At 43.3% G+C, this 25,464-nt stretch overlaps 1 protein-coding gene across 6 annotated transcripts in view; it reads left to right on the top strand.

The window, feature by feature from the left end:
- PTPRG (protein tyrosine phosphatase receptor type G) overlaps positions 1-25,464 on the top strand; it is a 1,080,885-nt gene that overhangs the window by 622,350 nt on the left and 433,071 nt on the right. For all 6 annotated transcript variants that reach the window (XM_085624730.1, XM_085624729.1, XM_085624728.1 and 3 more), the window contains exon 7: positions 9,611-9,768. In XM_085624730.1, the coding sequence (XP_085480856.1) occupies positions 9,611-9,768 (158 nt within the window). The remainder of the gene's footprint in view (positions 1-9,610; positions 9,769-25,464) is intronic.

Below are 25,464 nucleotides of genomic sequence, written 5' to 3'. Positions count from 1 at the left end.
AAGAACGCACCCCTGGTGGACACCACGCTCGACAGGGATGCGTTCAGTTAATTCGCCCTGGCTGCCATTCCGAACTCGAGCAAAAAGTTTAGTATGAAGTCTAGTCATAAGGTGCTTAAGTACTTGAATTAATATAGCTAAGAATTGAAAGCTATTAGGTATTTTTTTATTTTTTTTTAATCTATGATGACTTGTCTTTTTTTTTTTTTTTTTACCGGGAACCTGTGATCCAACATATAGTCGTGCATGTTGATTAATATTGAAGAATAATACATCAAAACAAGAGTGGTCATTAATTTTCACATGGTTTTGAGTTCGTTTTGATTGTACTGCTTGAGTTGTTGTTCTGAAATTTGCTTGCCCTGAAGACGCGACTTTTACTTTGCGAAACGCTTTTTGGTAACTTGGCAACTTCAAGATTTGAATTTTTTCAAGCATTGTATCAATATGAGCACATGAATATAATCCATTAGACCTTAGTGAGTTTCTCAAATGATGAATGGCTTCCTTTACCTTCATGGGCATTCTGTCAGACCTTAATTACAATGTAATTGTAGACATTCTAACCCTTTTCAAACCCTACATGTCAGACGGTCCGAATCACCCTGGTTGTGCTTTTCTCCCTTATATCTTCCTAATAGTAAAGGGTTTAAGATCCAAAAATGATGTAAGGACCATCCATACTTGTTTTTACAGAGAACATTCATATCAGTAGCCCTAATAAACCTCTTGTTTATTCTTTAGTTTTCCACCATCTAAGGAAAGCATGGGTACTTATCAGAGCTTCACCTTACTGAATGGAAGAGTCCATTTTCATGGTAGGATTAAGCAGTCAGAAATGAGTACAGAAAGCTCAACATCTGGCTACAGTAACCATCAGGATTGAGGCAAATTATCCGTATTGCTTAATGCTGAGATTACCGGACATTAATTGTTGGTGCATGGTTTTTTGCCAACGACGTTATTTCTAAGATTCCACTGCACCAAACCATTGTGGACTATGCAGGTCTGTTGAATAAGTGGGCCAAACACATTTTTACCAGCTATAGTTAGACATTTGGATGCATGTTGTGTACTTTGCTGTGAAAGGATATCTTTATGAAAACAAAAATCAATAGTGTTTGATAGTCATTCAGACATGCCATAAAGATTTTTTTTTTGTCTAATGCTTCAGTTTTTTTGTAAAACATTTTTATTGGCATTTATAGCCAGTGATACACGTAGGCACAGGCGATAGCGTTATTATCATATTTGTCTAATGCTTCAGTTGCTGGGATTTGTGCACTCTTATTTCCCAGACCATGTGTAGTTTAATATATTGCACCTTTACAAAATAGCTAGTGTTTAATTAAGGTAATTGTAAGCTGCTGTCTTGTGATGCCAGTGCCCAAAAGTTGGCATCAGATTGTAATAAATGGCCTAAAAAAAAACTGCCTATTGTAAGGGGTAACATATTTTCAAATGTGAAAGCTTTTTACAATTGTATATTGCTTTATATTGAAGGAGAGTGTTTTCAAAAACTGCACCGATACTGCATAACCTGGTTTGCCCACAAGGATGCACTTGTAAAAAGTGAGGCACATTTAGTAGGCGCATGGGATCATGGATGTTCAGATCCAAATGTATTTAGTTGCAAAGTGCTGGCTTGTGACACAGCCACTAAGTATTTCTAGATCTTTCAGTATAAGGTTTTTGTCTAAACTTTTTGGTGCTTGGTCAACTGAAGCTATTAGTACACAGGCTTTGGGGGGGTCTGATATTGAGCATGATGTAGTAGCTACCAGGAGAAAGGTCCTATGAAGGACCTCTTAAAAAATCTATGGGGCATCAAATGGATAGGGAAAGCCTCACCTTAGAGTCTAATTTTCGGATTCTTTTTAAAAGACCTCATGCTTGGTTTCTTCTTTGGTCCGGATTTTATCAAGTTCCACAAGAGGACTCCTAGAGATATGATTGTTCACCCTTCAGTTGGGTTTAATTTTCTTAGTCTAAGTTTGTGACAAAGTAAAGAATGTTGTCAAATGTGTATGTATTCCAAGCTTCCAGACTTATTTCAGCCCTACACCCCCTGCGCCCCCTCCCTCCGTATTAAAAAAATTGAGTACTTTGAACTTTATCCTCTTGTCTCCTGGGAGTAGGGAGATATTTTAGTACTAGGTGATGTTGACATATCAGTTCAGCTGAGAAAGTTTGCTTTTTTATGCTGTGGGGTTGAAATCCAACTTTTTTTGTTATCAGATGTAGACAGTCAAGTCAAAAAAACAAAAAAAGAACCCAAGCTTCGGTGATTTCAAAAACACGACTATGTTGCAGAATAAGTTGGTTATTGAGGTTTTTGATGGAGATGCAATCTGGTGTTTAGTGGGACGATCATTGCCAAACCAAATACCAAGATTTCTTTCCGAATGAGTTGAAACATCTCCTTACTTGCTTGACCACTAAATTGTAGGCTGCTGCTTGTTTTATTACTGCTTAGCAGAATTTCATTTTCATTCTGTTTAGATAGAGGTAGCTCTCTGTCATCCAATGTTAGATGTGTTTTTGGCACAATGTTATGCGATTATTTAGGTTATATTGATAGCCAAACTGGAGGTGGATTTGAATGTTGTCTACTACATTGGTGATTGTAGTTGACAGAGACTGATGGATGTGCCTTGTAGAAGTTAAATAGAGGAGAGAGGGAGAGTTTTGATGAGCTTTGTGATAGAGGAAAATTATCCCATTTTTATTTGCTGGTCTGAAGAAATGAATCGGTTACATTTATCACAGCCCAATTTTTCAATTGATTAAAAAGTATCTTGTGATCAACTGTATTATACTGCAGATAGTCTGATAAATATTTCAAATTGACCAGCATCGAAGTAGGTAAAGTGTTGTTCAATAATGTCTGCAATTTCTGTGCCCCTCCAAAGTCTGAAACCAGATTGCTTATTGTGCAATAGGTTGTTAGATGAAATGTGATCTTGTAGCTGACTCGAGACCTACATTCCTAGAAATTTGCCTTTCAAGAGGTAGTTTGAGATTAGTCTATAATTTGACGGGTCTCATGGATCAGCAAATGATTATTTTTAGTAGTGGTGTTATTTTCTAGCTTGCTTTAACTCATTGAGTATTATAAAGGGAAGTATTTGATTCAGGAACCATGAGTGTCCCTATTTTCTTTAATAGTACCCGCTGAGCACATCGCCACTCGGTGATTTGAGGCCATTATTTTGCTTTAGTGCTAGCTTGAGACTTTTCGACTCATGGATAAGGAGATCAACAAGTGGACTTTAGAGCTTGGCACCTTTGCTGGAGTGAATAGAGAAGGATCCTATTTCTACTGGATATTTGAGTGCCAGAGGCTTTGCTCTCATAGATGGGCAATAGATTTTCAGTGTTGGTTAGACACTGTAGCAGATCTTCTTTACTTTTATTTTTTTTGCTTTATGGGAGGCCTTGTAGTTATTTGCCATGTGGGTTTTGCAGGATTCTCTGTCAAAGGTCTCCTTTGTTTTCCTCCAATCAAGGGGAACCAGTTTGTGAACCTGTCTTTTTATGTTAGCCACATTTATATCAAACAGCTCACTGGTAGTATTAATCTTAATTAATCTGTCTTAATCTTAATGTTTTGTTTTGTTTTCTTTTTTTCTTTGGAATAAAAGGGTCACTACGTCAACTTTATAAACAATAAAGGGGAGTGAGTTGAGTAGGGAAACTGGATTAGTATAGTCTGAGGAAATGGGACAGACCTCAAAATTGCTAGCAATCAGGATTGAGGAACCTGCCACTGCTATATGCAAGAAATGAACGTGGGTGTTCTAGGCATGTTGAGACTGATACTTAGAGCCCATTGCAAGTGGGATTGGGTAATATTGGCCAAATCTGGACCTTCAATGCACTGGACCTTCCTCTCGTATTCCATTTTGAACAACAGTGAGGACTTTAACCCCTTTGCTGCGGCGGAAATTCCGCCGCAGCGCTGGGGGGTGCGGGGGGGGGGGGCAGCGCGGTGGCCCGGTGCTCATGACGGAGCCACGCCGTCATGAGCCACGGTTGGGCTGTGCTCATGACGGAGTGGTTCCGTCATGACTCCGCCCACAGCGCTAATCGCCCGCACAGGCGGGGAATTAGCGCCACGGCCGCAGCATGACGGAACCACTCCGTCATGAGCACACTGCAACCGTGGCTCATGACGGCGTGGTTCCGTCATGAGCACGGAAGGAGTTAAAGTCCATTTTGCCAGCATTGAAAGTCATTGTTATCAAGGAGGATGCATTACCAGCTCTCTCCCCCCCTGTTTGCTTGTTGCCCAGCCACATACATGCCCATCATTCTGTGTTGCTTTCTCCCTCATGTCTTCTCCCTCACTCCCCATGTTGCTCTTTCCCTCATTTGCTACTTTTCTCCCAATACCCATTTTCCCCCACTCCCTGTTGCCCTCCTACCCCACGAGCTACCCCAACACGCTCCTCTGTACCACAGGGGTCCTTTTTTTTTACTGTTATTTTTTGGGGAGGTGCAGCAGCAAAATCTGCTGGCCTTTCCACCTTATTAAAAAAAAAAGTGCTTTCAATCTATTCAGTAAATATAAATAAACTGACACCTGCATCCTTTTATAGGCATGCACATATGCTTTTTTTTTTTCTTTTGACAGCTGCTTGCTGCACATCATTGGCAAAAGGCTTTTGCAAAGCTAGTAGGCCCAAAAGGCGAGATCTATTTATTAGCTTTGCAAATACTTGTTTAGAGTTGGTTGCTTTGACATCCAACCAGAAAGTATCCATGACTCAAATGCGCTTTTGCAATGCGGAAAATTTTCTCAATTAAGTGATAAAAACAAAAAAGTGTTATTTCAAATGCAAATTGCACATGGATTTTGTTGGGGAAATTACTAATTTTACAAGGCTTTACGGCAGACCCATGAGTGTTGTAGCTGTAAAATATAAACAAATAATGCATCATAACATGTATGCCCTTCTAAATTGTACCAAAGTGTAGCTAAAGATAACGCCGTGAATCTTTTAGGTTTCAGTTCAAGTATTACTGTTTGCCACAAGTAAACATTGTTGCTGTCACTGCAGAGGTATGGAGAAGGTCAAGTTGCAGGTGCTAAAGATGCCTGGCAAATACTCTCTGTGCTAGGACTGTGTGCTTTTCTGGTGCCTTTTGCCCCGTTGTCTGTTCTCTTTACTGTCTTGTGACCTGTTGACTAGAAGTGCGAGACTCATCATACGCACAGCATCCCAGTACACTGACAATGTGGGCGTTTTGCAAAAGTATAAACATTTTAGTCGGTCTGTAATGTTGCAATTTTCCATGAGGCGGCCAATGTAAATTGGGTGAAAACTAGAATCCACTCGAATCAAGATGACCGCTTAGGGACTAATTCCACACTGGGGATGTTTGGGTGAAATGAGGCACATTCAGACCACTGTATGTGTGGAAAAGGCCGCTTTATTAAAACCGGTGCATATCACATAAGCATACCTTGCCGAAGGCCTTAGAGAACTAAAACCTCACTATATATTCAATAACCTACATTCCCTCCCCCTCCCCCAACTCCCCCTCCCGTATACATACCCTACAAGCTTTGACATCCTGACCGATTGTACTTCGCCTATTGTCTCACTTTGAACTACCTCCCCCTCTGCTTAGCAGTGAACTGATTAACCTGCGTTGAACTTGATATTTCTAGGACATAACTTTGTAACGCCAGGACTTCTGGTGTAGGTTCACTAAGACCCTCCCTTTTTGCCTGCTTAGCCTATATTAACCAGCATAACCTTAAGTAAAGGTGTGCAAACTTGTGGGCAAACCGCCACCAGAAAAAAATCACCAAATGACTTTGTGCCCCCCTCCTAAGTCAACAAACTGATTACTTCCTCATTATTGTCCTAACTAAAAACTCCCTCAACTTCACAACTTCAACAAATATAACTTTGGCAGTTTTCCTGGATAAACCTTTTTCTGACAGTTGCAGTATGAACTGCACAAAGTCCTCTACTCTCTTCCATTTCCTCTGGCGGGGGTGAGCTCAAATTCCCCTCAAGCCTATTAATATGCCTTATGCGTAGACTACTACCAGTTGCCGCATCCTCTGTCTCCTAATGTCCATACCTCTTATGGCAACCACTGGCTGTATACATGGTCTTCCCAAATTTAGCTGATCCCATCGTCTATTCCCATAGGTCTGGATCCAACTGCCCCCATCAGGCTTCGGGGTCCCAAGCCATGCGTGCCCTAAACTCCATGTTATACTGCGCCCAGGCATTACCGCTAAAGAATATTTGTGCCTTGCTTATGACATCCATATATTTGAATAGTGCCGCTGTCCTCTCTGGGTATTTATCGCAGTATACACTGGCATATATGAGGAATGCCGTCCCCCAGTTTTCAATGGTAATGGGTACCCACAGGCGCTTAGCCAGCTCATACTCCTCCTATTTTGAGCTTTCTTTTGCACTTAGTTCTCTATGTAGGAGTTGAAAAATCTCCACATATTCTCCCTTCCAAATTTGCTCCTTAGTAGCCAGCATCATGTGTGTCCCTAGCGGCTTCATAACCCCCAAACATGGGAGTTTCCAAATGTTAAGTTCCTTACTCTTTTCCTACTGTCATCAACCTTCCTTTTGTTCCCCTGGCTGTCTTCCTCCCCTTGACACGTCCGTACCCTTTGCCGCCACTAGGCTTGTCACATGTTCTCTGCGGCAAATCTACCTCCTTCTCTATTCTCTTCTTCTGTACCTACCCCAGTTTTCCGAACATACTTACCGTTACACAATCTAGTCTTTTGTTCCCATTCACACCCCGCCCACACCTGTCGATTCCATAATTAGACCCAGTACCTCATTCGCATTCTTACCTGGCCGTAAGGATTGTGCCTGCTCCGAAGCCTGATGCTTTGCCAGTGTGTGCATATTTCACACCTTCTGGTTGTCCTTCACCTGTTCCTGATCACAGAAAGGAACCGGAAAGCCAGCATTAGACATGGGATTAGATTAACCCTTCTCCCCTGCAGCTACCATCTGCTCCATTAGTGGCCCAGTGGTGCCTTGTCCTGCTGTATCCACAACCTCTCCTTCCTCAAGACTTTAGTCTCCATAATCTTAACCTCTTGTAATGCAAGCCCGTCAGAACTGCTTGCCCTTGCATCCACACCTTGTGGCTCTTGGTGCCCAAATACAGGGCTAACCTAGGTCGGTCCCTGTGGGGTGTATAAAACCCACTCAGGCATTCAACCGGTGCGGGCTGTCAGATCCTGTGTTGCTCCCCATGGTTAGGCCTCCCTGGATCTTCTTGTGACATATGCCACTGGGTCCTGCGATGCAGTCCGACTGACTGTTCTGGGCCATGCCGTCCCTTTCCCTGGGGTAAGTGAGCCGTAGTATGCTCTCCCTGGTCTGGAACCTGCCACCTGCGCACCTGGAATGAGGAAGGTCGGCCCGGTGTGCATGCAGCATCATGAGAGAACTTCTGGCCGCTCCAGGCATCCTCCCTCCTTCCCTCCCTTACAAATTGCAATGCCCTGTCACACTGCTTGCCCTTCTGGCCTTTCTCAACCTGTCTACCGTACACTTTTAGGGGTTTTTTGGGGGCGGACCCCCACTCCATCTCCAATCCCTCGCCATCACTACACTCGAGCATGGCTGCCACAATTGCAGAAGCCCTACCGCGTTGGTCTGCTTACATGGCGTCACCCTCCTCCAAATTTCCTTGGCAGCTGCTACACAGGACCCACAAATGTTCCTTCTTTTCAGGGGAGACTCGCAGCCTACTTCTGGATATAGCATTAAGAGCCTCATCCCCCCCCACCTCTCCTGTCCTCTACTGGGGGGCTTTGCCATGCGGTCATCACTGCTCCCTCACCCCTAAACATGTCCTGACTAGCCTCACCCCACTCCTCTGTCCTCCCTGCACCTGTGCCTGCCTCATCCCCCTGGCCTACAAACTCTTGCCCCCCAAATGGCAACACTAGATGCCCTTTCCCTTGGAGGTGGGGGGGGCTGTCCTGGCATTAAACCAATGCCTCAACATAGCCACTCGGCACTCCCCCTAGTGGAGGGATGTCCATGTACAGCTTTCTGTGTAATGAGCCCCTCATATCACTCACAATCACTGGGCTCTCTACATGTTGCTTTGCGCCCGGCTCCAGGGCACTTTCACTGACCGGCTGTCTTGATTGCAGCCTACCCCGCCCTGCTGGTCTTGTACAAAGCTGCTTATAACACATGGTCCCTCCCTCATGACTCTCCTCCCTCCCCCTGTCACTGGAGCCTCACCGTGAGCTCTTGTGCAGTCTTGCAGACTCACATCGGCCGATTTTGGGCCCTGAAATGAGAGCAAACCAGATGGCTGCCACCACCCTGCTAGATGCACGTCTTGGCAGCTGTGCCAATTACACAGTCGTGCAACGTTCTGCCAGCATATCTAAGCATATCTAAGCGCCTGGCCTCTGATAACAGCCAGAGCGCTTCACAAACACACTTGGCCTCCATCTTGATAGCAGCGAAGGACAGGCTAATAATAAGGGCGAAACAAGCGCATATAGAATACTTAACCAAATCTTAAGCTTGCTAACCTATTATTTGAAACTTGTCACTAGGCTTCAGAGGGCTTCCACTGTGTACACCTACAACAAAAATGGTGGAATGCAGCCCAAAATGGTGAACTATACATCCCTTAGGCCACATCTTTAACCAGATGTTACCCATAGTGCTAAGTCAACTAGATTGTGCCTTACATTCCCCCAATACCCCATAGGTACAGACCTCTCTTCGGTCTGCTGTCCCTCAAAGCCCTATTGCCCACAATATTTGTACCAGGGAAGAGCTGTGCAATTCATGTTGGCAAATAAGCCAAAAAATTGTTTTTGTAAGGGGGCAAATATGCAAAAGGCAGGTTGTCCCCTATTCTGTGGTACAAATGCTGGAAATAAGTACACACTGTGCACCCTCGTTCAGTGGTGAAGTTACATGCTATGTAGGTGTGTTACATGCTACTTGATGGTTTAACCTCTTCGCTGCGGCGCAAATTCCGCCGCAGCGCTCCCGCAGTGCTGACATTCCGATCGCGGGCGTGGTCATGACGTCTCCCGGCCGTCGTCCGCACAAGCCCATCGTGACTCATGACGGCCGGGAGACGTCATGAGCATGGAAGAGGTTATTGTACACTCTGATGTGTATATAGTTATGTTGTGATTTGTTTGTTACTGGTTAGTTCAATTGCTTGTTCTTAACAGGTGAAATGTGAGCCCCTGTGCTCAGGAGTAACACCCTTTAATGGATGCTCAGTCAGCCCAAGACCTATGAATTTCTTTGACATAGGGGAGGCTAAGTTTAGCAGGGAGGTCTTAAATTGCATTATTCCAGTGCCTCTGGCAAATGCAGTTCCGACACCTTAGTGCCTCATTTTTTGTGGGACTTAAAACACCTTTGTGCTCTAGTGTTATAGACTAGGTATTTAAGTGGTACTAATATAAGAAACGTCATGTAAATCAAAATTGTAATAAACACATTTTCAGTAAAGTCGTGTTTGAATGCTAATGTGGGCTTTGCTTCTGCAATCACTGTTGATTAATGGCCTTTAACCTCATCAAACATTTCTGATTGGATGATGTTTTCTCCTGCAGAGAAGGAAACCTTTCTGGACCCCTTTGTGCTGCGGGATCTGTTGCCGGCCTCCCTGGGGAGCTATTACCGCTATACCGGCTCCCTGACCACCCCTCCATGCAGTCCGATTGTGGAATGGATTGTGTTTAACAGACCGGTGCCCATTTCTTACCAGCAGGTAGGTAGAAGCTGTGTTTAACTGCCCTCCCGCTGATGACGGGCTGCTGCAAAGTGCGTCCATTTTATGTGTTGCACGGTTCTGTTGTTGACAAGAAAGGGATGTGAGGATGATTTTATTTTATGCGTTTTTAGAATAGGAGCTGTCAAGGCTTGAGGCGATAATGAAACCTGAAGCTTGATTCCCTCCTAGGGAATTACCCAGCACTGGCTTATTAAAGCGAAATTAAGTTGCCTTAAATTGGAGTCCGGTTCTCAGCAGAATTTTAATTTGATAAAGCAGCATCTCCGTATTTATATATATATATATATATATATATATATATATATATATATATTTTTTTTTCTTTAAAGTTTTCGTACCCTTCAGTGAGGTTTATTTTGCGGATCTATACCAGTGGGTACACTTGAGCATTTCTGACATCAAATTGAATGTAGCTGTAATCCCGTCTTCATACTGGGATAGGAATTTTGTTAATGAAAATTGTGTTCATGTAGAAGGTCCTTCTTTGCCTTCCTGGAAGCATTTGCATTCTCTTCCTCAAGGTAGGTACACACACCTGGACACATCAGTAATCATGAAGCCCAGTCAATATGAGACTCTACACTGACACTACAAGGCAAGTGCATGTAGAGTGCAACATCATGAACAAACAGTGCTGCCACCCGACCACGTAGATTCCATTCTAACTTGCGTAGAGTAGAAATACATTGACACATTAGCTGGATTAATGACCTCTTGGTTAAAATAGAGCTTAAACATGTTTTCAAGCCATAAATTGTTGCAAATCCTTTGTTCTGGCCATATCATTGAGGCAATGAGCTTGATTCATTCTGCTAATTAATGAACCAGTGTCACTGACTCCTAGAAATGGTTAAGTAAATCCGATATTAGTGATGAGTAATTTTTTTTGAAAATTGGAACCAATGTCTATAGATATCTGACATCCACCCATGCACAACGGTGCAAATGTCTTCATTTACCTCTAAATACTTAGAGCAGTTGTAAGTCACTGCATTCTCATGTTACATCTTACCATCACGTCAATTATTCCATCTTTCTATTCATGACTTTTTCCCTACATATTTATTAGTATAAAATAATGAACAAAAAGCTTAATGTAATGGCCGCATTAACTGGAGAAACCTTCAGCATCCCATAGCGCTCCATAGTGACATTGAAAACCTCCTGAAGAGTCCAAAATACCTGTAAAATGTAGACTGTTCTCATGCTCACAAACCCTCAAGGGCTAAAACTTAAAGCAATTGCGTACTGGTCCGATTAGGGAGTTTTCCTGGACAATTTGCCAGTCTCTTGATCGCATCCGACCGCTCTAGTGGTGAAGGGAATTTTTCAAGCACCATCTCACGGTATGACATGGTGTTTCGAGCCCGTCCAGCACCCTGATGTTTAGTTGAATTGCAGAATCACTCCCACATGTAGGACTTTTCTTCACTCCTGTGCGTCTGCAGGAGGCATTAGTAAATAACGGGAGCGGCTCCTCCACTAGGGCGTAGGAGCGTCAACCCACTGCTTTCTCGCAGTGCGAGAAAGCCGAAACCTAAAATGGTAACTTTTGGGTATTACCACTTTATGTTTCTTTCTGCATTACGGGTGGGCGAAGCTGGCTGGGCAGGAGTGGTTTGCACACTCCTGAATGTGCATGACTGGCTAGGTCGGCCCTCTCAGGCCGCCCAAACCAGTCATGCGCACTCTGCACTTCTCCATGCAGGCTGCATTGCAACCTACATGGAGAACATGCCATCCCTACTGCTCCTGGCTCCACTGGAGTGTTGTGATTGGCTTAGGGGAGTGGAGGGAGGCTTGCCTGCTTCCTGTTCCTGCTGGAGGAAGGAGAGCAGGAGCAATGAAGACGCGGGACTCGGGACGCAAGAAAAGATTCTTTTTTTAAAAATTATTATTGACCCCACCCTCTGCCCCTCGTTGAACCCGTGCCTTAACCCCGCCCCCCCACCCCACCCCACATCACCCCACCCTACCCACCCGCGAGCTATGCTGGCCACTACTGGTAAATAGACTTTATAATTTGGTTTCATTGAACCTTCTGATGTAGAATGCTGTTCAGTAAAGAATCCAGTTTGGGAGAGAATGAAAATTATCAATGGTATGAGAAAAAACATTTTAGAATTTGTTGTGAAATGACCAAATGGTTCGATCATTTTTCATTACATCCATACACTTTTTAAACCGTGCATGTGGGGCAGAGCTGTAACGAACCACAGGGGCATTACTCAGTAGTTCCTGCCCCCTTTCGCAAAGATAAAAGTGAGTTCAATTAATGATATAATAAATGAGACCGGACAGCACAACAGTAATGCTGCTTTGCAAACTATTGTTCTGATAAAGGAACAGGTATTTTGTTTTGAGTATTTAAAATACAATTGATTGCGAACTAATTACCTTCATTTTACTAGAGCAAACATGTTTGTTGTAGTCACAGTGAAATTATTTAATATTCTTTATTTTCTGTGATGCTATATATTATCTTCAGTAGATTAAACAATAAATAACATTTTGTTTTTCTTGAACTATATTCAGAGCATGGCATATTTTAAAATGAATGTGGTCCTTGCTTAAAGATCACACAATCTTTTTATTTTTCTCTCATTTTTACTTCTGTTTAACAATGCATTTGAAGATGTCCCTTTCTTAGAAATGTTTTACTTTTGGGAAATAAACTGCTTGAGAGGGATAACTGTGGGTGCCAGCAACGCATTATAATGGCAAGTCTTTACAATGGCTCTCAGAGAATCGTGTAGGGCCATCATTATGGTGATAATTCTAGGTCATGTTACAAATGGCAAAAGAAAGTTTGTACAGTTAATTTTAATAGTTCTATAATATGTAATTGCTTTTAGTTGGAAGAGCGATTAAGCAAAATAGTGAAGAATGTGAAAGATCGTTATATTATTCCATCATCGTTATGTTTCATAATTACGCTTTGTGACATGCAAGGGCATGGAAGCCCTCAGGTACCCTGTAATGCTAGGTTCTATTAGTGACCTAAGGCATGACATTATCTTCTAGAATGTAAAGCCTGAAGTATTCCATTATGCTTATAATTAAGCCGTTATTTAATAATTGACTCTAACTGCGCAGCCATTAGAAAATATTACATTATAACATAAATCTATTCATCATTGCAAAGACAAAATGTATTTTATTCCTAGAATATTTAGTGTTCAAAACCTGTGGGAAAACTTTCTCAATTAGTCTGTAATTTGTTGAAATCAAATATTTTAAAAGAATTAAAGTGGTTATAAATCAGACATTTTGCCCTCCCAATTCACTAACCTGCCTATCCCGTCAAACGAGAAGTGATCTGTCTTCAGGTATAAACTTGATATTGATCATTTTTGTTATTTTCTTGTTTAAATTGGTTACTTGTATATGCCGGTTATGAATTGGATCCTGTTGATGGACTTCTACCTTTTCTTACCTCAGACCGTTGTAATGCTATTCTCTATTCACATTGATTTCAGGCCCTGGATCCTGTTTGTGCGCATTGTCATGTGCATGCCCCAATTATCTGATCTACCTCTGCACCTTTACCCTTTAGAAAAGAAGCAGTACCTCTTATAGGTGCTAATAATACTTTCCTATAGTTTTTATTTCATAGGTCCATATTAATTCCACCTAGGAATTGAATTCCACCCTTGTCCCCAGAGTGCTTTGCTGGTCACGACCCAGTCTACACAACACAAGCCTTGTTATGTGGAGTCATGACTAGCAACACAGATTAGGCCTTTTCACAAGTCTAATCAGAATTGTTGCCATTTGAATGAAAGTCGGTATCCATGATTAAAGTGATAGTCTAATGCCTTTCCATATACCAAGATTCACTCTTTGTGCCCAGGTTACACAGTTTTTACAGCAAAATTGTACTCTGCAGGGAGTTCTACATGATCAATTGGTAATCGTTGTTTTTGTTCAAAGCAGGAATCCAGAGAGATTATCTTGAGAATTGGATAGAAAAGTGTCTGTAATAGACAGCCCGTTATGAATACCCTAACCCCCTTGCACTAAATTATTCAGACCCCAGTGGCACAGGTGAGCTTGTATGTCCTGCACATCTAGCCTTAGTCTTTGTCGTAAGATATATTTTTCCTTTAGCCTTTCTTTTTCTCTGCATGGCCTGGATTCACAAAGGGTTTCTGAAACTAGGTGTGAATTACTCTTTGGCTTGTTCCTACTTACCAGAGATCATCACATTTACTCCTAGAAGAAAGCTTTGACTCCACCCTTAGTACAGAGCCTTTTATTAAACATTTGATGCAGAATTAGAAATATGTCCTCATGCCGTTCTCCCACATAAATTCCTCCAAATGTATCGTGGAGAACTTTGCCTGGGGTAAACAAGATTGGTAACAGGGAAATTATTTGGAAATCAAGTGTGTGAAACTGCATACTAAATCAAGGCATTCTCCTCAATTCCAACTTCAACCATTTAGAAATGAGCAGTAAAATCACCTGGAGTAAAAGTGCAAGTTGTGGAAACTGATTTTAATTGCCCTTTTTCATTTCCACTGCGACTCCAATTGAAGGGTGTTGCTGTCCAATCAAACACTTAGATTAAAGAAAGCTAACTATTTACCAGCTGGCATGCAATGCATTGCTGTAAATTTCATGACATGTATATTCTACATTTGGAACAATTAGATCAGATCTCTTAATCCATTAGCTTTGAACAATCCACAGGCTTCTTGTCTATTACAAAATTACTTTTGTTTTAGCACTTGGGTACCTCTTGAAACCCTACCACCAGCAGATGTGTACGTTTCAAGATTAAACTGATGATTTCATGGGGAAAAAACAGATTTAAATTGTTAACTTACACAAGATGTGGCATACAGTGGATAGATGGGTGCATTTCCTGATTAACATATCGGAGATTTGGTTTCACCAGTGTTTCCTTCTGATCTTATTCTCATGTCATCCTAATTTAGAAGCAACCTTGTGGGCAGCCTAATAACATGCCCCACATTGTCTCTTTCCAAACAACGGCGTAAATATGAAGGTGAGTGAAAGAAGCAGCAGTGTGTGTTATACAGTTCCATCAGCATAGTATGGTGGGTTGAGGTTCAATCACTGTTGGGTGACTATCACCAACTTGGGTGACTATTATCCATTATGGGTAATGACCACTCATGTATTCTGCAATATCGACACACAACCAAGAAAATCCTTTGCAGGATATTTCTCCTTTCTAATTTTTTTTTTTATCTTCAGTTTAGTATAGTTTGCAGGTGCCATTCTTCGCAGATGTGTCTGACTCTTGTGTGGTGTTCATTCTGGATGGTAGTTGACTGTTGGTGTAGATTGTCGAACTTTTCAGTCCTTGCCTGCAGGATGTCTCTAGAATGCCACTTCCATTGTCTTCTCTTCAGAATATCAGAAAGCTTAGCGGGAAAAAAGATAAGCATGAATCAATGGCTTGGTTGGTTTTGTCCAGCTTTTTTCTCAGACAGGACTTTCCCTGAGCAATATGACCGTGTTGGCAGTATTTGTTTGAGTTACTATTGTCTCTGAATGATTGATTCATAAGTCTAAGAAAAATCCATAATTTTGTGTAACCTCTCACATTTTATGCAGACTGGAATTTCAGGTTATCGAAGTCTGCACACTGGTGCACTGCTGTCCAGTTTCCAGTGTACATGCTCTGATAGATTAAGAAAAAATGCTACCATTGGCTAACCCCCCATTGGCACTTTTAGCTTTCCAGTAAGGCCATAGTGTATAGTGCAGGAAAATGCACCAATGGTACAGAAAGTTAAATATCCTGTGTGGACTGCAACACATTGTTATATCCACTAGGTATACAAGTGAAACCTAGCTTCAGACCTACATATGGAGCCTGACCTCTGCAGCTTTTAAACATGAGTGAACATGTCAAAATAATCATGACAGAAAGGATCCCTACTTTTAATTATTGAGTCAGCCCTTTGTTTGCCTTGTAGCCACGCAAAGGTTGGGTGCCTAGTATTTAAAAGTAGAATTTTCAGTTTGACTGTTCCTACAAGCTATTTTTTGTGTAGCTGATCCCATGAGAGAAAGTTCAGACATTTTTTATATTTGCCAACTTTGGTTTCGAATAAGCTGCAGAAGTAGATTAACCACAATTAATTATTATGAATTTTTAATAGCATTCCAATTCAATTTTTTATGAATATACAGGAAAGGTATTTTTTCTAAAGTTACACTTTCTCCACATGATGAAGCAGCTGTCCCATCAGTGCATTCCTATTAATGAGCTGTAAAAATCGCTCCCTGTGCAGAAACAATGACTTGGGTCTTTTGCCAAAAAGGTCTGAGTGTTGAGGGGCATGTCTCCCATCACCTCATAGTAGGGAAGTTGGGGAGGGTTCATGATCTTCATTAACTTGCAGGGCTCGAAAAATCATTAAAATTTGACTAGACCTGCAGGTCTAGTAACTTGAATAATCTACTCGAGCTAACTGTAATGTACTTGACCCCTTAACTGGTCTCAAATTATGTGATCCTAGGCAAATATTTTGCCATATGGTGCCACCTTTTTCTTCCTTATCACATAAGAGAGCACCTTCATATATGCAAATTTACTATTTCTGAAGTACGAAAACATTTCTTTATTTACTAAACCTTTGCACCATGTATAATAAGTATTGAGCTACATATAGGGTACACATGATCCCTGGCTTTCCTCTTAGTTCGCTTATAGTATTGTCATCTAGGCAGGAGGAGGAATATTTCCCAGTTCATGTGTAAAAACAAAATTTCCATGCATATATTAATAAAGCATGATGTGGTAGTGCACAGTCATTTACACATAGCACATTTTCCAGTGAAATGGTCACAAAACTTTCCCACTAACATGTAGTTTTACTGATAAAAATATATAGCGCGAAAACAATGTTTGGGAATTGATTTTCAGCAAAAATATTTAAAATGTGCACATCACCAAGTAGAGTGATTGGTTTTGATCCTATAAAAATCTTTTTTTTACCACCATTGAATTACAAAATGTGTCTTCAGAACTAGTGAAATATATTTTACATTTTTAAACCGTGCACTTAGCTATTTCAGTGTTGTGTAAAGAAAAAAAAAGCCCGAAACCTTACAAACTTTCATTTCACACAGTTCACTTTACAACATCCTCGAACTTCACCCACAGAAAGAAAAGTTTATGTAGGAAGGCAAATTGACTTTTACCTCCCTCTCTGAAAGCCACGAAAATGTGACAAGATAACAAGATTTAAAGGCATCTTTATTGCTCATTCACTTTGTGAGCAAGCAAATCACCTTTTGTCAGCTTGCCAGAATGGCAAGCAGAGCCTAATTGTAGCTTGTCCTGATTAAATCTAGCTCAACATTGCGAGTAGGTGAGTGGATTTTTCTAGCCTTGACCTGAAAGGGACCGGAAGAGGCCTGCCCATTCATAGTTAGGAGTTAAAGAAGACATGTAAAGAGATGCTCATTGGCACCGTTACCAATTGCAGCCAGCTTGGGACCAGCCCAGTGGGAGGGGAAGCTAGTTCCAAAACCAGTTTGGTTGAGAAGGAGGGGATTGCTAACTTCCCTAGACACCCCCCGACTCTTACACCAACCACTTCCAAAGGAAGTGGGGCTCTGTCATGTTGCATTTAAGTCACAATAGTGCACTGTAGGATAGTTTACGATGGGGCAAACTGGATGTGCTGCAAAAAAAGGAAAGTTTGCTTTTGGAGAATTTTTGTTCGGTTAGGTTGTGTCCAGGAGTCAATACTACCCACTGGCTAGAGAATCCTTCAAAAGTGGAACCTCTCCACCAGCTCAACAGAGCGCTCTCTGGTCATGTGAAGAAAAGAAAAGGACTGGACTTGTGGTCAGTGACCTATGTGGAGACGGGAAGGGCTGGGCCTGCTCCCACATGTACTTAGTAAGAGGTAGATTGCAGTGGTCAGTTGGCTGACATCTTGTGTGGCTATAGTGACGAGACACGCTTCAGAATCCTTTTTTCCTAAAGTGCCCAACTGAGTAGTAGCAAGGGAACCTAGACTCGACTTGACTATCCCTAGAGTACTGGGAACATTAGAGACCAAGCAGAACTGCCCAATAATGTCTGTAAAGTTGGGACTTAGACAATATTTGGAGTTACAAGACCTTCAGAGCTTCAGCTGGACTTCACTGTAAAGGTGTCCAGTCTGGAGAGTACTTGGTCAGTACAGATTCCAGGCTTGCCCTGCTAGAAGATTTAGAGCTTCAAAAAAAGAGACTTGAGTCTGAAGGTGGTAATCCTGACCAGTCGAAGGCACAAAAGGTGTTGACCGACAAGAGGACTTCATTAGGTGCAAAATTTGAATATTACCACTCAGAGCACTTTTCGCCCAACCTAATGGCGTCAACTGGACCTTGTCCAATATCTATCCAACACCGAGAGGACTTCAATGGATACAGCCTGTAACCTTGCCCTGCTGGAGAATTTAGACTTGCATTTCAGACACTAAGTCTGAAGGTATCTGACCTGTTGCCCTGAAATTGCACCTAGGTCCCAGTCAACTGCGAACAGTTACTTCTGTTTGGTGCTTTACTTTTTTTAAATTTGTTCCCCCCCCCCCACAAATTTTTAATTCTGGTCTCTGAGCCCCTAAAGTCCCCCCCCCCCCCCCATCCCACCTTTGAATTTTTGGCATCGTTGAGTTTTCGCTATTTTTAGAGAATGGCGGTGGAATTTTGTGGTATCCTTCCTTAAGTAGTACAGAACCCTCTGTCATGGTTCATTCATATTCTTAGAACCCTGCATGGTAGTGTTAAATGCTAGTTGTTAGTATTTGAATAACAAGGAGAAAGGGGAGGATAGAGGGAAGAAGCTGGAGGAAGGAGCTTGATGTATATTCTGAAATAAATATCTCATGAGTGGACATTTATGTTTACATTGGTGACTAGAGGAAAGAACCAATTGGCACCTTTAAAACACCGCGATTCCAGTGACCGAAACCATCTCTAACAAGTAAGAGATTATCGCTCATAATTTACTCTTGTTAGTAATTGGTTTTCTGGTTGGCAAAGGTATGCATCCTGTCCAAGCGGGAACCACAATCCTAGTAAGGGTAAGTTGGATACACACCATAAATTAACCTGTGCTCACCGTAAAACAGTCAACACCTCACAAAAATAACCCACTCCAGATTAGAAACATAAAACTTAACTTAATGAACCGAACAAGACCAAAACAACAAAAATTCAATTGGTAGAACTGGAGTTATGAGTTTTTTAAGAATATCTTAAAATAAAGTGCTAAGAAACTTAAAGCGGGGCTATCAGGTTGTGCTTGGCCAGATCAAATCTGAAAGGTCAGGCCACCCATGATGGAGCGCGGGTCGAATACAGGAGCCACACAGGGCTCGCTGCAAATAGTACCTTCTCGGGAATGAGTCTATGTTAAGAAACCAGATGCGAGGAGGAGTCTGAGGCAATACATCAGCGTTGATTCATAGGATTGTAGGCGATGCATCAGTTCCGTATTGCGTAGTTGGGTGTTGCATTGTCGTCGAACCCTTGCCGATAAAGACAGACTCACTACAAAGGGTATGTAGCCCTTTGTGTGGGGACAGGCACATCCCTCTTCAGGTGGGATTGCAAGAGTGATGAGGGTCACTTCACCCGTCCCCTTGTCCTGAGCTGAGGTATTAAAGTCCCTCTTTTGCGGATAAGCCGTATCGAAATGTCAACGTTACCCCCTACCGCACCTGGACATATTCCCCCTTCCCCATTACCCCTGTTTACAGCCTTAAGGAAACTCTCCTTACAAATTCAAATGAATAATTTGCATGTGGCCAGGTTGCATCTAACTGTTTATTGATTATCAGTTTTGTACAGTCTTGTAAATATATGCCCTTTACTTTTCTACGAACTTAAAGTTCTTGACTCCTATATATACACTTGAGCACTCCTTCTTACACGTTCCCTAGAACATTTTCCTACCTTCTTAACCCTCTAATAATTGTTCCTTTAAATGACTAAATAAATATATTGTAATAATACTTAGAGGTTTTTTCTGCACAATTATTTTCACGATTTACAGACATTTGGGAGCTGATTAATGTAAGCTCAAATAAGTTGTTAATTCTGTTAATCTAACTTTTCCTTGACTAATTGGTCCAGGACCATTGTTTCTTTATAATAACCGATACCCAGGTCCAGGGACCTTTTGGGAATACCCCATTGTTTATAATAACTTTCTAAAAGTGGCAATTTTCTGACTTGCAACTTAAAATACAACTTTACCATAAGTTGTGATTTTGAATTGTCTAGCGACACCAAACTCAAAATATCTATCTTTTCTCAATTGGAAATGGCAAAATTTTATCGGGTGTTCCCAAAGTTTATCCACAGAAGAGCTCGGCCTAACTGTAGTAAAAAACGAATTTAAGAGTTTTTGCTACCTTTGCATGTAAAACTAAAAAGTACATGTTCCTGCACTGCATCCTGTCCTTGCGGTAGTCCAGGGCCTACCTTAGGGGTGACTTATGTGTTTGAAAAGGGAGGTAGGGCCTGGCAAGAGGGTTATCTTGCCAGGTTGAAATAGCAGACTAAAACTGCCCACACAGGCCCTGCAATGGCAGGCCTGAGACATGTTTAAGAGCTACTGAAGTGGGTGGTACAGTCAGTGCTGTAGGCCCACTAGTAGCATTAAATTTACAGGCCCTGGGCAGATGAGGTACCCTTTACTAGGGACTTAGAAGTACATTAAATTATGCCAATTGTAGATATTCCAATATCCCCATGTTTTAGGGAAAGAGCACATGAACTTAAGCACTGGTTTGCAATGGTAAAATGCCCAGAATACTAAGGCCACAAAAATGAAGTCCGCAAAACAGTAGGTCAGAAGGCAAAAAAGTCGGGGGAAAGCACACCAAGTATGCCAGGTCTAACAACTCTTTATTAAAAGCAGGGGAACACTGTTTGCAACATGATTCGGCATAGTGCTTGATTTTGCCTATATTGAGTTATTTAGTCGCATTTTGAGCTGCCCATGGACAACACAGCTAACTCACTCGAGCGCAGCCGCTGAAGCACCATCAGTGCGCTGCCATTGCCGTATGCTGATCCTCAAGCGCAGCTATCAAATTATTTTTGGCGCACTGCAATTTTCACAAGCACAATGACCTGCTCCGCGCTCTCGCACAAGTGAACAAATTCTCAACATACCTTGTTGTTCCGGACTCCTTGACAAGTTGAACCAACAGCTACATGAAGGGGAAGAAGGTGATTGTTTCAGCATATCACGTCACTCGAGAATTTTGGAGTGTCCGTCTTGGATAAGAAAAGGTGTTTCCAAAAATGTAAAATGTACCTAAGTGCCGCAACATTTCTGGAGCAGCCATCTTGGACTGGGAAAAGTGTTTCCAAAGGTTAAAATGTTACCACACTGAAGCAAAGACCAAACAGTATACCGGCAAGAGAATCAGCTAAATCTACTTCGTATGGGCTGGACTAAAAGAACAGCTGCTAGTTTCGTATTGATGTAATTTATTAAGTGTGACAAATGCCCAGAGGTGTCCTGGCGCTGACGTCTGAACAGGTAGAAGCACCAAACAAAGACCAACCTTAAAGAGATGCTAAAAAAGCCAAGTTTTCGTGGTTTTCTAAAACTAAAAATGCTTTGCTGAAGTTTTAAGTTCAAGAGGAAGTTTATTCCACAATTTACAAGTGGAATGAACAAAGCTGCTGCCACCCCTTGAACCAATGTTCTGAATGTAGCAGAACGCAGGGATCTCCTTGGTATGTACCACGTGAATCTCTTCCTCAAAATCTCTGTGCCTATCCTATGGGGAGATTTGTGGGCTGTACAGAGTGCCTTGAAGGCCACCTGTTTCTTGCCCGGGAGCCAGTGAAGCTCCTCTAACACTTGAGACACTGAATGTAATTTGGGTATCTTTAGGGGCCTGGCCACAGCATCCTGTAATAGCTGAAGTTGGTTTAGAGAACCTAGATGAGCACAATCCTAATGGGCATTACAATAGTCCAACCTAGACAGTAATAGTGCAATAACAACAGTTTTTTTAAAACTCAAAATTAATAAAAGGGAGAATGTTTCTCAGCATTTTTTAATGACAAAAGCAGGCCGAAGTAAGTTACCAATCTGATCTCTAAAAGTCAGTTTGGCATCGAACATCACCTTGAGGTTCCTGACTTTAAGAACCAGACTAGGGAGGGAGCCAAAGGACAAAGGCCACCAAGAAGAGTTCCAAAATGAGGTATCCTTTCCAAAGAGGAAAACCTCTGTTTTGTCAGAATTTGACTTAAGGCTAATGTATCCCATCCACTTGGCAACCTTGCACATGCAATTTTTGTAGCGTTGAGAAACCTCTACAACCCTTGCCTTAAATGGGCATGATAATTTGAGTGTATTCAGCATATGCAATTGTAGAAAAACAAAGATTGAATACGTTTTAGCTGGGGGGCATAGATATTAAAAAGCTTAGGGCTTAAAGTTGAACCTTCGGGGACACCACAAGGTTAGAAGGATTTTGACTTTGATTCCCTTAGGAACGCAGACTGGAGAGAAAGGAATGTAGGAGACCCAGAGCTGATTTACAGATCCCTATATTGGCTAAGTGATCTATGAGGATGCCATGGCTCGGTGTCAAAGGCAGCAGACAGGTCATGAACACTGCTGCCTTTCCATCATTATCTATTATTGCTCTTTTCTCTTCTAAAGTTACCACCAATGCGGTTTCAGTACTAATGTCAGATCTAAAACCATGTTGGGCTGCATCGTGGATCTCATTCCTATTTAGCAATTCCAAAAGAGCGATGTTAAGACAGCCCAAGACTACCTCTGAAGAAACCATATTGTAGTGAGCGTACTTGGTGGAACATCATTGAATAGCTCATTAACTTTGGCACTTTAAATTCTTTAGTTGTACGTGCTCCTTGGGTATCTAACATATACTGGTGTTTTAAACAATCTCTTTGCAGGTGGGTCTCTGGTATCTATCGGGTACCAGTGTTTTTTTAAATCATGCAAAATGTATCTCCTCCGCCATTGTTTCTGATGCATTCAGGGGACCCACCGTTAAAGTGGGGAAAATGGAAAATGTATTTGCACATTATGCATGTCCGCGCTACTTCCCGAAGTGAAAAATGTAAAACTTCTTTATTACATTGTTTATGCCCAGAAGGTCAGGACATTTACCCTATTTAGCACCAGAAGAAACATGTTCAAAATGATTATGAAATAGGTCTTAAAAAATCAAATTTATATTGTTTTCCAGAAGTGTCAACAGTATTAGAGAGATACCATTTAGGCAAACAAAAGCAAACAATGGGTGAAACTGTGAAAAAGGACATCACTGCATTAAGAACATTAGCTTCCACCCCCCTAGGGACCTCCCCCGGGCACAGGCGTGGCTATCCGGCCTCTTGGACACACTGGGATTGGTGGACTGCTGGCGTTTAAAACATCCCACGCAGCTGCAGTACACTTTCCACTCGGGGGCCCATGGTAGTCTCTCCCGGCTTGATTATGTCCTTGTCCCGGCGGCCTATGTCGGGAGGGTGGGGGAGGTGCGCCATTTGGCACGGGGTATCTCGGACCACTCCCCGCTCCTGTTACATTTCGATGTCTTTCCGAGGGGTGAGGGCAGGGTGGTCCCAATCAATTCCTGGTACCTGCGCGACCCCACCATTCGCGCTGACTTGCTTAAATCCCTCCAGCGATATTTTGATGAGAATGTGGGGTCAGTGCCTTCGGCTATCTCCCTGTGGGAGGCCTTCAAAACAGTACTCCGAGGGGAGGCCCTATCCCTTATTTCCCACACCCGGAGGCGCGAGCGGGAGGAGGTGACCCGGGTGGAGGCTGAAATAGCCGAGTTGGAGGGTAATCTAGAAGATGGGGTGACGGATGCTGCACTACATGTCCTCCAACTCAAACAAGCGGCTTATAGGGCCCTCGTCACGGAGGCGGCCAGGGGCCTTAGTAGAGAGCAACAGGGGCGACTGTATGATGTGGGTGATAAGGCTGGTAAACTGATAGCGTGGTTGGATAAAAAGGAGAGAGCGAATCGTGTGGTCCCGCTGATTGAGAAAACGAATGGTGTGTGTGTAACTGAGCCAGAAGAAATTGTCTCCTGTTTCGCGGATTATTTCCGCGAGGTGTATTCCCCGGTCTCTTCTTGCTCTGAAGAGGATTCCTGTGCCCTGCTCAGGGATATCGCGCTGCCGTCCCTTTCCGGGGAGGACAGGGTGTCGCTGGACGCCGCTCCCACCTCCGACGAAATCGCCCTCGCTATACGCTCGGTCGCTTCTGGCAAGGCCATGGGCCCGAATGGTATCCCTATCGAGTTGTATAAGTTGCGACCGGATACACTGGCGCCCCACCTCCGCGCAATGTTCCTGGCGGCCCACTCGCTGGGCTCCCTCCCGCTTGACCAACGTCTGGCTACAATCGTGGTGATCCACAAGGAGGGGAGACCTCGGGACCGGGTTACTTCCTATCGGCCTATCTCACTACTGAATGCGGAGCCCAAAATTCTCGCCAAGGTACTGGCCAATCGGCTGGTCGGGGTGGTGGGAGATCTGGTTTATCAGGACCAGTCCGGCTTTATTCCCCACCGCAACACAGCCCTTAACCTGCGGCGTTTGCATGGGGTGCTCGCGCGCGTCCCATTTATACAGGAACCGGCCATTTTGGCGTCCTTGGACGCCACCATGGCGTTTGATACGCTTGAGTGGCCATACATCTGGGCGATGCTTGCGAAGTTTGGATTTGGCCCAGGATTCATCAGCTGGGTCAAATTGTTGTACTCGGGCCCATTGGCGCAGGTGGTGGTGAACGGAAGAGTATCGGCCCCGTTTGAGCTGGGCCGGGGCACGCGACAGGGCTGTCCCTTATCGCCGCTTCTTTTTGCGCTTGCCTTGGAGCCCCTGGCGGAGTGGCTGCGGTGGGAGCCTTCCATCCGTGGTCTCCGTTGGACCCCCGAGTATGAGGACCGCGTATCCCTATACGCTGATGACATCCTTCTGTACCTAGCCTCCCCACGTAAATCACTTATAGTGCTGGTTGATGTTTTACACTCATTTGGTCGTACCTCCGGTCTCGTCATCAACTGGGCTAAATCGTGCGTGTATGTTCTCTCTGGGGAGGCTCCTATTCTCCCGTGGGGCTGTCCGATCCAGATCGCCCGGAGGGATTTCGGTACCTGGGTGTCTTCATTACTCTGGACCCGGAGGCCCGGTATGAACGCAACCTGCTTCCCCCCCTCCAGCGCCTGCAGGTAGATGTCGCACGCTGGCGGCGCCTGCCGCTTTCGCCGCTCGGCCGGGCGGCATTGTTCAAGATGATGTCTCTGCCGCGTTTCCTGTACGCTTTGCAGAACACTATGGACTTAGTCCCGGCGCGCTACTTCCATGAGGTGGAGAGTCTGCAACGCCGCCTGTTCTGGGACGGGAGGCCGCGTATTGCCCTGGCGAAGTTGATGCTCCCATGGTATGACGGGGGGATTGCCCTCCCGGATATTAAACGGTACTATTGGGCCTCCCAGCTCGCTGCAATTAACCATGGCCTATACGGGCCCGCCTTAAACCCGGCATTCGAAATGGACAAGATGCTCCTGCCAGGTGGCGACTATAATCGAGCGCTCTATTCTAGCGCGCCCGACGCTCGTCTGACGGGCCCCACGCGTGTCATGGTGCAAGTGTGGCACGCAGCCAATG

This window comes from Triturus cristatus, chromosome 9 (genome assembly GCF_964204655.1).
Source record: "Triturus cristatus chromosome 9, aTriCri1.1, whole genome shotgun sequence".
NCBI lineage: Eukaryota > Metazoa > Chordata > Amphibia > Caudata > Salamandridae > Triturus > Triturus cristatus.
Note: the sequence above shows the minus strand (reverse complement) of the source record. Positions and strands in the feature narration are given on the sequence as shown.